This window comes from Fukomys damarensis, unplaced genomic scaffold (assembly GCF_012274545.1).
Source record: "Fukomys damarensis isolate Sample0158 unplaced genomic scaffold, DMR_v1.0_HiC HiC_scaffold_37, whole genome shotgun sequence".
Taxonomy (NCBI): Eukaryota; Metazoa; Chordata; class Mammalia; order Rodentia; family Bathyergidae; genus Fukomys; species Fukomys damarensis.
In genome coordinates, this window is record NW_022900949.1 from 42,869,878 (window position 1) to 42,882,797 (window position 12,920).

Here is a 12,920-nt window from a genome sequence, read left to right on the forward strand (position 1 = left end):
ATATATATATATATATATATATATATATATGATGTCACACTATGCTCACACTAGTCCTTCTGTTAAAAGCAGAGGGCATCATTAACTTTCTAGTGATAGAAACTAGAAGTGTGACACTGAAAACATGGTGAAAATATAAAAAGCCCATCTTTTCTGGGTATTTTAAAAAGTCCTCCTAAGGGTCTTTTTCCCATCAAGAAAATGAGAAATAAAACATTGAGCTCACATTCCCAAAACTCCATGTGGTATGATGCTCTAAATATCCATGAATTCTATTAGGAGACTTCCTCCTAAAATGCCAAGAGAAGGAAATCAGCACCATCCAAGTAAGCTGCTATGTGTGCTTGGAGAAAGTCAGGTCTCATTTTCCATGGTCTTGAGGGAAAGAAACCACATCCAGAAAAGTTCCTCCTGAAGACAAAATAAAATACAATGTTAATTACTATTTTGCTGGATCCCAACGCCTCTTAATATGTCGTATAATTTGTATAGAAGGGACATAAATATAATAAAAAAATCTGATCCAGACTGAGTGCCCAAACTTGTGTGGTCCTCATGGACCTTTCTACTGTGCTGGTTCCACATAGACTGTGAGACAAATGACTCCAAACTCCAACTAAGGCTGTAATAACTGTCAAGATATTTTCTTGCTAGCAGAATGCTCTGTTACTTGAACCAGATCTCAGAATTTCTGAGATCTCTAAGGAGACTGTTCTTGGAAGATACCCACAACATGTCACGAACTCTGTTTCTCTAGTCATATTAGAATGCATGTCTTTGAAAGGTTGGACTTGTTACTGCTAAACATCATGACTCATGGCAACTGTGTGAAAATAATCCCCAAACCCATTAGATTTCTGTTGGTTGAATAGCACCATTTCTGTCTCAGACCTCTCACTCCCCCAAGTATTTCAGGCCAATCCCTCTCATGATAAGGTAGCCTGAGATTTGTTACTTTGCTCCTTTCCACCAGCTGTTTATGTAGGTTCAAAGATACCTGTATTTTTAATGTGTATTTAGTTGCAGTATAATAGAAGTCTTCATATATAAACACTCCAAGTTGAATATCAACAAGTTTTAGCCTGGTCAGTTCAGCTAGCAGTCTGTTTTTGTACTGCTTGCCAGCTAAAAAATGTTTTTTATGTGTTACAAGTGTTTTAAGGACAAAGAACATACAACAGAGACATATGTGACCTATAAGACCTAAAGTATTTACTATCCAATCTTCCCAGAAAAAGTTTCCCAATTCCTGTACCCCCTGTTAACTACCTAGCTTCCTGACCTACAGGTGTATCGACAACTATTATGGAAACCGAGAGAGGTGAAAATAGTTTATTCTGTGGCATTCTTAAAAGAATAAACTCAATTTTCAAATCCACTCAAGAAACACTAATGTACAGCACCCAACAACATTAAATACTCACAGATGTAAGTCTCTATTGATGCTATAAGATCTCACCCATTCCTAGAAAGCACAAGGTACCCAACAAAGGGAGGCAGGGCTGTCCAAGCCTTCCTAAGCGGAAGATCCATCAACAGAACCACCCTCCATAATACCCAGTCCCATGCTCTACAGAAGAACCCCACCTTTCCAACACTTCTCCATATAAAGAGCTGCCCAACCCTTTCCAAATTTTATCAGCCAAACTTACTTAGTGGTCTTCTACAAATGTGTGTACCCAAGAGTCACTGTAGTCTCAATGTTAGATGCTGTAAATCTATTTTTAATAAGTCCCCCCCACCCCGAACGATTCAGTATACCCAGTCAAGCAGTGGTCTACAAATGAAGCTTTGAATTTCTCTTTCTCCTTTTCATTGTAATGTACCCGTTCTTGTGCCTCTTTTGGTAATATTTGTTTGCAGTCAGCCAGGAGCCTCCTGGGACAGTACCTTAACCAAAAGACAAGATCCTACTTGTGAATTTTTTGAACATTAAACGTATCATAGCAACCATGAAGAATGCATCCCTGGGAAGTTATGCATAAGGCAAACCTATGACCTTTCACATGTGCTTCTTAGGGTTTCCTTCCAGTTCCAGGACAGTTATAGTGAGGCCTGTTTAAATGACCTGACAGAACTTTTGACAAGAAGTACCCCCACAAGCAATGATACCTTTCACAAAGTGCCACTCTTCACATTTAAACCATAATTTGCAAGACTGCAACCCATGATAAAGTCTAACATCTTTTCGGAGTGAAAACAGGCAAGTCCATTCTCCGTGTAAAGAGCAGCCAGAGACCTAATAAAATCAAATGTCTTCAGTCCGTAACTCACAAGGTGTACTTACTTGTATTAAATTTTTTTCTCAAGTAGGTAATCACTGAAAAAGATTTGAAAACTGTAAGAATATCCAGCTCAGCCCTTCCACTTTGAAACTGGCATTTTGGCTTAAAATATCCTTCTAAGAAATGATGATCTTAGTCTATAAAATTAGCACATCAAATTCTGTCATTAACAGTCTCCAATATAATGCCTAATATTGTTAGTATTCTGTGTCCTACACTGCTAAGAAAAGTTTAAAACATTTCATTTCAAGGATGTTTATTATAACATGGTTAGCCTGTGTACGGAGTTATAAAAATTAAAAGGGTTTGTACAAGCTAGAAGCATATTTCTAGTACAGCAGATACCTGCTTTCAAAAGCTACATAGATTATTTTGAGAATAACTTCCAGAGAGTGTAAACCAGGTACTTATTCTTCAGATTAGATATTAAATTTCTCTAGACTGTCACTTAATACTAAATCATTGTAGAAATTGAATAGTTACATTTTAGAAAAGCTAATGTGTAACGAATAGGCTTTCATCAGAATATGATAACAGTACTTTCAGAACGGTGTTATTTGGCCTGTGTCCTGACAGTAGCAAACTGATAAATTTAATTTTCTCTTCTTTCTAGCTGCCTTCCCTCACCCACCTGCACAGCTGAGTACTATCAATGATATGCTAGGAGGGCCCAACTAGGGATATCCAAAAGAAGAAGATTTAAGTTCCAAACTCATTAGAATTCAAAGCACAGGCTCTACCAAACCCAGGAGGAAAGTCTGGGAAGACTATAAGGATGGACATCCTCAAGGCTGTCCCACACTTGCAACAATTGCATTTATGTATGATTTTTGTATATATTTCCCTCTTCCCTTCATGGTAGTTTCAGGGATACTTGTTAGAAAACATAATAGCTTTCACACATTAGAGAAAATTCCCAGAGAATACTTACTTGTCTCAGGCTGCTGTTCTCCACTAAAGCCAAAGTATTTTGAAAATCTTGATTATGCATCCAAATAACTGTGATTATAAAACTTCACTACTAGAATAGGAAGATGACTTGAAAAATAGAAGGACTTATCATGAAAATGTCAAAAGAAAGCCTAACATTTTTGCCAGTCAGGTTCCATTCCTGCTTTGTGCGTGAGAGACACTCCAATGCTTCCACACTTAGAGACAAGTGGTGCTAAAAAGAGAGTGTTGGCATATATCTCCTCTGACCAAACCACATGGCCCACTTGCTAACCAAAACCAAACCCTGTTCCTGTTTTTGGCATTCTGGGTAATTAACAGATTTTGATGTGCCAGTTTTTCCAAGAATGGAAGTAGATAAATATTTTGCTTTGAAAATTAGTTGTTCCATCGCCCCTCGTTTGATTTCTTTTAGACTGCTAACACATCTTTACTTTGTTCTCACCTGTTTTTCTTTGCTATTTTCTTTTTTTTGTTTCTTAGGGTTTTTTTTTAAAGTTTTCCTATAGCTTTTACTATGTTGTTTGAAAGTCAAAAGTCTTTCTTTAAAATATATGAATTAAATTGGTTATATTACAGATTAGACCAACCTAAGTAAGTTACTCTACATGAAGAAACAACCCTGTCTCCCTTCAGTTCACCCCCCCGCCCGAAAAGGCAGATGTGTTTGAGCTTCTGCTCAGTCTTGAGTAGCACAGATAGACAAAATGGGTAGGAGTGATAATACAGGAAAGCAACGAGAGCAACAGATTGCCAGTGTTGGCCCACATGTGCTCCCAGAACATTTGCACACAAAAGAAGAAACACCTGAAAAGTAGTCCAGTGACCTCGGCCTGGTACTCCAGCAGGGAATGAGATTTGTATCAAAGCCTCCAGAGGAAGGAATGACATATCCTCTTGTCAGACTCAGAAGTTTTGGTAAATGTAAAAAGAAAACCTGTGAAAGAAAAGAGAAAAAAAATAGAGAAAAGAGCCATCGAAGTTAAAAGTAGTTAAGACAGACATAATTTTAAAAAGTGCTATTCTCGTTGATTCTAAAAGCTTCTTATATAGCTTATATTGTAGCCATTCTTCTGGAGAGAAAAGAGATTGAGCAGTCTAAGAGAAAATTCTCTGCCCTGGGATAAACACCTTTAGGATTCAGACTTAGAGAACACATGACTAACCTTCCTGAGTACTGCTAAAATTATGTTGGAAGAATGTCCATTGTTATTAACCAAGCTTGGAATGCCCTGAGCATCCACTGAGCACCTGAGGACCCAAATGCTAGTCTGGTCATCCATGTAAATGGTATAGTAGTGTCTGTAGCCATGAGGACATTCTATTCCTTTCCTCACAGGTGATATCCGCAATGACTTATACCTGACCCTGGAGAAGGGGGATTTTGAGAGAGGGGGAAAGAGTGTACAAAAGAATATTGAAGTAACCATGTATGTGCTATATGCAGATGGAGAAATCTTGAAGGTAAGGCATGCCAGTCAGACATTCAGAATGGAGGCTAATGTAGAAATTCTAATGCTTCTTTGGAAAGCATGTTCCTAAACTCAAACCACCCCATATGCATTTTTTTCTACCCTTTTCTTTTTTTAAGGAAACCCTACAGTGTATTTTGATAATGACTTCTGGTGTTAGGCTTTACAGAAAGGTTTCCTAATGTCTCGCCCAAATCCCTCCTGCTCCAGTTGAGACCTATTCCCTCTAGCTCTTTCTGTCTTACATGTTACCTCTTTGCTATTCCACCTAGCTTAGAACTGCCCCCATTTGGTAATTGTTATTAGGTCCCACTTTGCGTTTTTGTTGCTTGAGCTAACAGAGTAGTCTGTTTGCACTTTTGGTCAAGGGTAGGACTTAGACACTCAGCTGGTATCTTTTTTTTTTCTTTTTATTGAGTTTATTGGTACACTATAGGTATGCAATACAGTTACATTCATTACTGGGATCCTGTACCTTCACATGACAGGTCTTGGTTCTCATTTTTTACCCTTGTCCCTGCCCTTCCTTCACCCCTCCCTCCCTCCCCATTTACAAACACTTTATTTCCATTTTTTCATTTTCTCATGTTTTTTTCTTTTCCCTTGTTCCCTTTCCCCTACCCTTCCCACTTTCCCTACACCTTTAGCCCTTTTCGTCCTATTTCACACTATTAATTATCCCATTAGGATTTTGTGTACTATTATGGTTTTTCACACCAGAGAGACGATTCAGTATTTACACATGTGTGACTTATTTATGAAACAAGTAACAGCAGGCTTAACCTTGAAATATTTTTTCCAGCGGATAGAGTAGAGGGATCATCTGTCACTCTTCATTGAAAATGAGGACCCATACTGTTGTTTTTCTTTTGCTCTTGTGAGAGTTTTCCCCAGTCATGTCGTGTGCCCAACACATAGGGTAGAAGGCAAATAATTCCTTGATAAACCTTACTTCTGTGTGTTGGCAATAGCCACCCTAAAGTAAGGAGAAAAGAGGTGACCATCCCCATGTTACAGAGGAAAAAGGTAAAATTAGTTGAAGTCATCTCCCAAAACTAGAAAGAAATAGAGGAGAACGTTGAAATAGTGATAGAAACAGTGATTTGTGTATCATTTAAAATGGTTTACATGGAGATTGCCAAAAGCAAGTAGAGCTGTCAATCAGTTGTGCCATCCTTGTTTGAACATGGAGCTGCGCCTGATTGTATTGACCAGTGCTTCCTATCCTCCAGGGTGGGGCATAGACACTTCTTAGACTAACTTGATGGCAATATTTGGGAACTGGGGTCTAGTTAAATCTGTTTATATCCAATAAAAGTCAGTACAAGGTGACCTAAAGTTCAGTCTAACACTGAGCCAAGGAAAATTAGAGGGAAAAAAGGTTCTCTGCTTTGTAATTTTATTCTTCCTGACCTGTAAAATGTTACATACAGTTTATTTCTCTTGTTTTCTTTTCTCAGTGAAGATAAAGAGCCTGTCTTAGTGATTCAGATACATAACCCAGCCTCCTTCCAATTTATCATCTAGTTTGTGGGGTTACTTATGACCCAAGGAAAACAAAAACCATTGTGACTACTAATTGCTTATACCATCTGCACAATTTCCCACCAAAATACTGAATTTAAGTCAGATATATTTGTATCTTATAGAGTTAGCCTGGTATGAAAATAAGACCTTCACACAGGAGAAATAAAGGGTCCTAGTGACACAAGGGAAATCTAGATTCTCCCTTCATGAAGATAACACCTCACTTTGCTTGTTTCTTTCAGGATTGTATCAGCTTGGGTTCAGGAGAGCCAAATAGGAGTTCCTATCACTCCTTTGTTCTTTACCACAGTAATAGTCCTCGCTGGGGAGAAATTATCAAATTACCTATCCCTATTGACAGATTCCGGGGCTCCCACCTGCGCTTCGAGTTCAGACATTGTTCCAGTAAGTGAGCTGACCCTCCCGTGCTCCCTTGAAGATATGGATGTAACTCTCCTCTCTAGAATGGAATTAAGAGGATTCTTATTGTTAGGGCAAGAAAATGAGAGACGGATATAAATGAATACCTAGATACAGGATATCATCAGAAGCCATTCTTTGTACTGAAGTGATTTGAAACTATGGGATCTTGTTTTAGCCCTTCCTAAAATCTTAAATATCCAGTGTCATTCTCCTTGAGGTGTTTCTTTCCTTTGTACCTATTCAGCTGCTTCTTAAAGAAGCCCTGATTCAAGACTAACAATTTAGTTTCTGTTTGGATCTAGGTAGCCTGTATACCTTAGGGTATCATTCCTGTAGTCAGGTTGCTACCTAGTTAATGAAAGAAATGAGGAACAAAGATGTGTAGGTGACTAGCACAAAAAGAATTTCTGATAAAAAGAAAGGGAGTAATAATGGCTAACACTTGGCTTTGATTTCAGCAAAAGACAAAGGAGAAAAGAAACTCTTTGGTTTTGCATTCTCACCCCTGATGCGTGATGATGGCACCACTCTCTCAGATGATATTCACGAGCTTTATGTGTACAAGGTATGGGACCTGGCTGCCTTTCATCCCTACTCCTCCCTTATTTCTACTCACACGTGGTTCTCCAGTGATTTTCATTGGGCAGGCTAGGGTTCAGGGTGGTGCAGTAGAGGGTAACAATAAGACAGCTGTGTTGCTAGGCTTTGGTTTTCTAAGTGCATTGACCTTCTTCCCACAACTAATATCAACAGGCCTTTTGTTTCCCACCTCCCACTTCATTGGTTAGATGCCTATTACCAACTTCTCTATGTCATAGTGGTCTCAGCAAGTGCATTCTGAGATCTGGTATTTGAAATCATGGTACTGCCAGCTGTTACAATATAAACACTACCCCAGGTTGTTAGCACACCAGGTAGACCCCATATCCCCCACCATGTTCTATTTTAAAAGAACATGGGCTATTTTGGGAAGTTTCTGAACAGAAAGTACTCTTCCAAGAGACCTGAAAGCCTTAGAAGATGAGAGAAAACATCAACTTAGACATCCCCTGGGACCTGGCTTTTGCATGTGACATGGCTCAGGAAACATGCTCTCTTCTCTCTTTCGCCTATAGTGTGATGAGAATAGCACATTTAATAACCATGCTCTGTACCTGGGCCTTCCCTGCTGCAAAGAAGATTACAATGGCTGCCCTAATATCCCCTCCAGCCTCATCTTCCAGCGCAGCACCAAAGAGTCCTTCTTCATTTCCACACAACTCTCTTCTACCAAACTCACCCAGAATGGTAGGTAATGGTATCAGCAGGGTAGTGCCCTTCACTGTCCTTCATTGCCCTTCATTGTTAGTTCCGCATTGCTTATTCATGTTGAGGGAGATTGAAATTACTTCTTCCTGGTATAATAGAGCCATCTTTTCATTTGAAGTTGAAGGAATCACTCAGCAATAGCAGCCTATGAGGTTTCCCATGGTTCTAGTAGTTCTCCGGTATACAACCAGGGTGCACAGATTTGTTTTTGCCCCTGATCTGAGCACTAAAGAGTCTATTGTGAAGCATTTGACTATTCCCACTATGCTTACTTGTCTGGGAGAGTCTGGGCTTTGCTTGACCTCTAAAGGCCAGGGATCTTCATCTTCTGGGCTTGCTTTTTAGTGGACCTCCTTGCTCTCCTGAAATGGAAGGCCTTCCCAGATCGGATTATGGACATCCTAGGGCGGCTGCGGCATGTCAGTGGTGAAGAAATTGTTAAGGTATGTCTTTCACCCAGTTCTAATGTACTGCCTGAGGAAGAATCAAAGCAGAAGACCTTAGCTCCACACAATTTCTACTAGTAAGCCTTTATGACTATTTCTTCAAGTGCATCATAGGTAACTAGGAATAGGTTTGGAGATTTTTTTTCTTGTTGTTTTGTTGTTGTTGTTAGCTGTTTTTAAGTACATATAAGGTTTACTGTCTCTTTAAAATTATATTTAAATTACAAACTCTATTTTCTGACTTTTATTCCTAGAAAGCAAAATGACAATCAAAAAGTAATGGTAAAGCATCCTCTCAGAACCCACCCAGTGTTTTGTGCTACCTGCATTCCTTCAGGTCTCTCTCTTCTTTAGGCCTTTTTCTCATTTTACTTTATAACCTTTTAACACAAACCCTGCCTTGTGTTTTTCTAGCTCTGCTATCATTATTGTAAGAATTCTGAATACTGTCCATTTACTCACAGCTGCTGATTTTTCCTCATTTCTCACTTAAAATCATAGTAGCAAAACCTTCCTTACCTCCTATTTCAGCGCTTCCTGTAGAGGTGTTTCTGACATTTCCAGTATAAGGACCCTAAGCAGAGTGACAACAACATAGCCTGTCCCCAAGATGTCTTCACAGGGCTTCTTTGTGCAGAGTGTTCACCTACCTGGTTTTAACTCAAGAACACCCCAGGTATTTCCTAGTGGTGAAAGCCCAGAAGTTGAGTCCTATACAGTGAACTGATCCTACTGAGGAAAAGTTGAGGTGCTTTCAGTCATCAGCAAGGGCAACAGAACACAGGCTACAGATTACATCTCAGGAATGCATCCTGTTGATAATGATCCTTGCCATCACAAATACAAAGCAGTAAGCGTAGATGCACTGCCAGACTTGCATTACACAGCTTTACTATCTCAACAGTATACAACACAGTGTCTCCAAATGAGGAAGTTTTAAAGCCATGTACTTTTATGACGCTATTATGCAAATTTTGTTTTAATCAATTGATCAGATTGTCATAAATATTTTAATTTTCTTAGACAAGCTAATGCTTGTTTTGAAACTTAAATTATACTCATATCTTCCTTTTAAACATATTAAAAATATCAGCCAGGTTACAGGTAGGTATTAAGAAATGTGTGGTTTTTTTAAAGGTAAGTTGTCATATTCCTGACAAGAGAACATCTTAGCAGAATATCTGGTTTAAAACTTAAGTCAGCCTAAGGAGAATGTGCTGGCATTTTGACATTTGTTTTTACTTTTTAATGGTAAATTTCAAGCATACCCAATAGTAGACAGAATAAAAAATTCTAGATTTATCCCTCACCTAGTTTCAGCAAGCATTAAACCATGGCCAGTCTTGACCCATCAATGCCCTAATCTACAATTCATATTTTTTTAAAATATATTGTAAATATTGTATCATTTAAATTAGGATTTGAATGACAAGATGGTAGATTTGATCTTTAAAGATTACAAGCATCCATTAGTATTTATTATTCTCCTTGTGTTTGCCACTCCAAAAAAGGCACATGCTCAAAACACAGTAGACAAGAACACTGCCAGATACGGTATTTTACCCTTGCTGACAGCCCTAATTCACTGCATTCTGCCTTCTCCTTGGACAACAACAGTTTCTGTAGGTAAAACCTACCTTGTCATGGTGTCATCCCAATTTATTCCTTATCATGAGGCCACTATAAACAATAAGGGACTACTGATCTCTGCGACCCCAAGAAAGTGAGCTTTTTCTCAGAGTGAATCCAGCATCAGAATTACTGAATTTTTTTAATTTCAAAATTTTTATTCTGTGTGGGTGTCCTATTTTCTTACATAATTGCCTTACCCAACAAGGAACTTCTATAAGTCTCTAATAGGGTCCTTGGGCTATAGGCAGACACTCCACGTTCATCTAGTTAACCCTTAGCTAGGTGCAGGGTGCAGTACTACATAATTTTTAAGTCGTTCTTTAATATACCAGGAGATTTTTCACTTCATTTATTGGGAGATAATTTCATTAGTGTATGGAAGTTTGATTATGCGTTGGAGGTCCTGAACCCTTTGCTGCTTATATTGTTTCAGTTTCTGCAGGATATCTTAGACACACTCTTCGTGATTTTGGATGATAACACAGAGAAATATGGCCTGTTGGTTTTTCAGTCTCTGGTAAGTCATTTTCTGATTTTTTGTTTTTATTAATTATCCCTGTCACATTTCAGAAAATCTAAAGGATGCGGCTTATTAGAGTGAGTGAGCAGGAGGTACAGATGCATCCAATAGAAACTAAAGTGTCACCCAAGGAAACCTATGGTGCTTTCAGGCAGATACCTTTAAGACCAAGTTAGAATTCAGCTTGGTCAGGTCTATACCTAGGCTTTATAGTTATGGATCCTCAACTTTATAACTAATGGAGGGTTTTCTGGCTCTTGAAATAGTGGCCTATACCAGCAAGAGGCCTAGAGGCTAATAGAGGAAACCAGATGCCTACTTTTCACTGACAAGGTAGGATATAACTTTCAGGAAAGGGAGATGCTCCCACTGGTCACAGAGGCTATGTAGTTCCAAGTGTCTCCACGGATCTCCTCCCTCTCTCCGAGTAGCTGTTTCAGAACCAGGGTCTAAAAAGATTGCTTTAGTGAGGTTGGGCAGTGATTTGAATATTTAATGAACATTTCTTAATATATCCAGTCCCAAAGGAGGGCTGTTTATTTAAGAAGGCGACACCTCAGTCTATCTGACAGAAGGGAACAGAAACGAGAGTTGAAATGGGCACTAGCACAGTTTGCCCTTCTGGCTTTTCTTCCTTCCTTCCTTACCTTACCACTAGCCCTAATTCTGAAGGGCACAGCCTTCCACATTCTGATTTATCTCAGAGAACAATCTTTTTGTTTTCCTCACTTTACAGTCTTTTAGATCTTAGTGTTTATGCCACATACCATATTTGACCTGTCCTAAATCCATATTGTATCACTCAGCATTATTGTAAAGGGAGAGGCTCAGAGTAACACAAACTAATGAACTCCAGGTGTGTATTGGAAGGCTTGAGATGAGAAGAAGACAGAAAACAAGATAGACTCACAGTGAAAGGCTTACATTCACTGCTCACGGAAAACATTAAGAGTTTGCCACTCCTTAAAGAAGCAACTGTCCATTTCCTGCTAGGGATAAGTCGGAGGCCGCCAGCAAACCTTGGTGATCTACTCTCTCCATTTTCCCCAGGTTTTCATCATCAACCTGCTCCGAGATATAAAGTATTTTCACTTCCGACCCGTGATGGACACATATATCCAAAAGCATTTTGCTGGAGCCCTGGCATACAAGTAAGTTGCGTTTGGTCTCAGTATTAGGACTTGTGTTGAGCAGAAAGTCAGCTTTGAAATGTATAAATAAAATTAATTTTAAAAAAAGAAAGTCAGCTTTTTAAAAGTTCAACTTCAGTGGCCTTTTTTTTTTGAGGTTCTGTAAGCTTCACTTATCTGTATGTTAAATTCTTTCCCATATTTGAAATGTTTTCTGCTGTTATTTCTGTAAATGGGGTGTTTTGTGTGATTAGTCCTATCTCGATTTTTCACCAATTCCAGTTACTCTTAGATTAGTCTTCTTTGCATTGTCTAGTATCTGTAGGACCCATTTTTTGTGTTCTCTTGTTGTTTTTAGGTATCTCTTGAGTATATTATCTTCAACATCAGCCCCAGCTTCTAGTTCTGACACTTTGTCTTCACATTGCTCACTCTGCTGCCTGTACTTTGAGTAGAACTTTTAAACTCCTGGATTTCTTTTTGGTTTATTCTTATGGAGTCTCCTTTGCTAAACTGGTCATTCATCTTTCATGTCCTTTTGTTTAGCTCAGCTAGCTTATTTTGGTGTTGTCTATAAATTTGCTGATTATTTTATTTATTAACTTCATTATCTGTTATATCTTCTTTGAGCTCACTAAGTACCTTGTTGATCTATTCTTTAATCTCTTCTTTTATCATTTCAAATAATTCTTCTCAGTGCCCCATGGATCAGCTTTAGGAGAGTTGAGTTTCTGGGGACATTTTGTTGTCTTGTCTTCTCATATTTCCAGTTTTTGAATGTGTGTGCTAAGGTTTACAGGTTGAATATGGTGGAAAGACTTTGTTGTTAGTATAGAGACCTCTTTAGTGTTTGCTTTTCAGTGATGCACTCTGAGCAAGGCTAACTGTAGGCCTTTGCTTCTATCCCACAATTCAGTCACCTTCATTAATTTAGGAAAGGAGGATGCAGTGCAATTATTATAGCACCAAGTTCTCTAGGAATGGACCACAATATTGTCAATGACACAAAGGCAATCAAAGTAATGACACACACAAAAAAGCAATTAATAGCAACACCTATGCCACACTGGCAAATAGGAACAAAATCAGCAATAATAATGTTAAAGACAAACCAGATATTAGCATATTATAAGAACTAAGAATGCACCACCCATAACCATAGTAAAGAGACTTATAATTATGATAAAAACACAAGGCAAACCAAGGATTGACATATAGTAAGTTAT

General features: G+C 38.6%; 1 protein-coding gene across 1 annotated transcript in view; it reads left to right on the forward strand.

The window, feature by feature from the left end:
• Dock3 (dedicator of cytokinesis 3) overlaps positions 1-12,920 on the forward strand; it is a 387,335-nt gene that overhangs the window by 270,658 nt on the left and 103,757 nt on the right. The window contains exons 16-22 of the mRNA XM_010625591.1: positions 4,576-4,700; positions 6,478-6,640; positions 7,117-7,223; positions 7,774-7,945; positions 8,312-8,409; positions 10,478-10,561; positions 11,615-11,715. Of these exons, the coding sequence (XP_010623893.1) occupies positions 4,576-4,700; positions 6,478-6,640; positions 7,117-7,223; positions 7,774-7,945; positions 8,312-8,409; positions 10,478-10,561; positions 11,615-11,715 (850 nt within the window). The remainder of the gene's footprint in view (positions 1-4,575; positions 4,701-6,477; positions 6,641-7,116; positions 7,224-7,773; positions 7,946-8,311; positions 8,410-10,477; positions 10,562-11,614; positions 11,716-12,920) is intronic.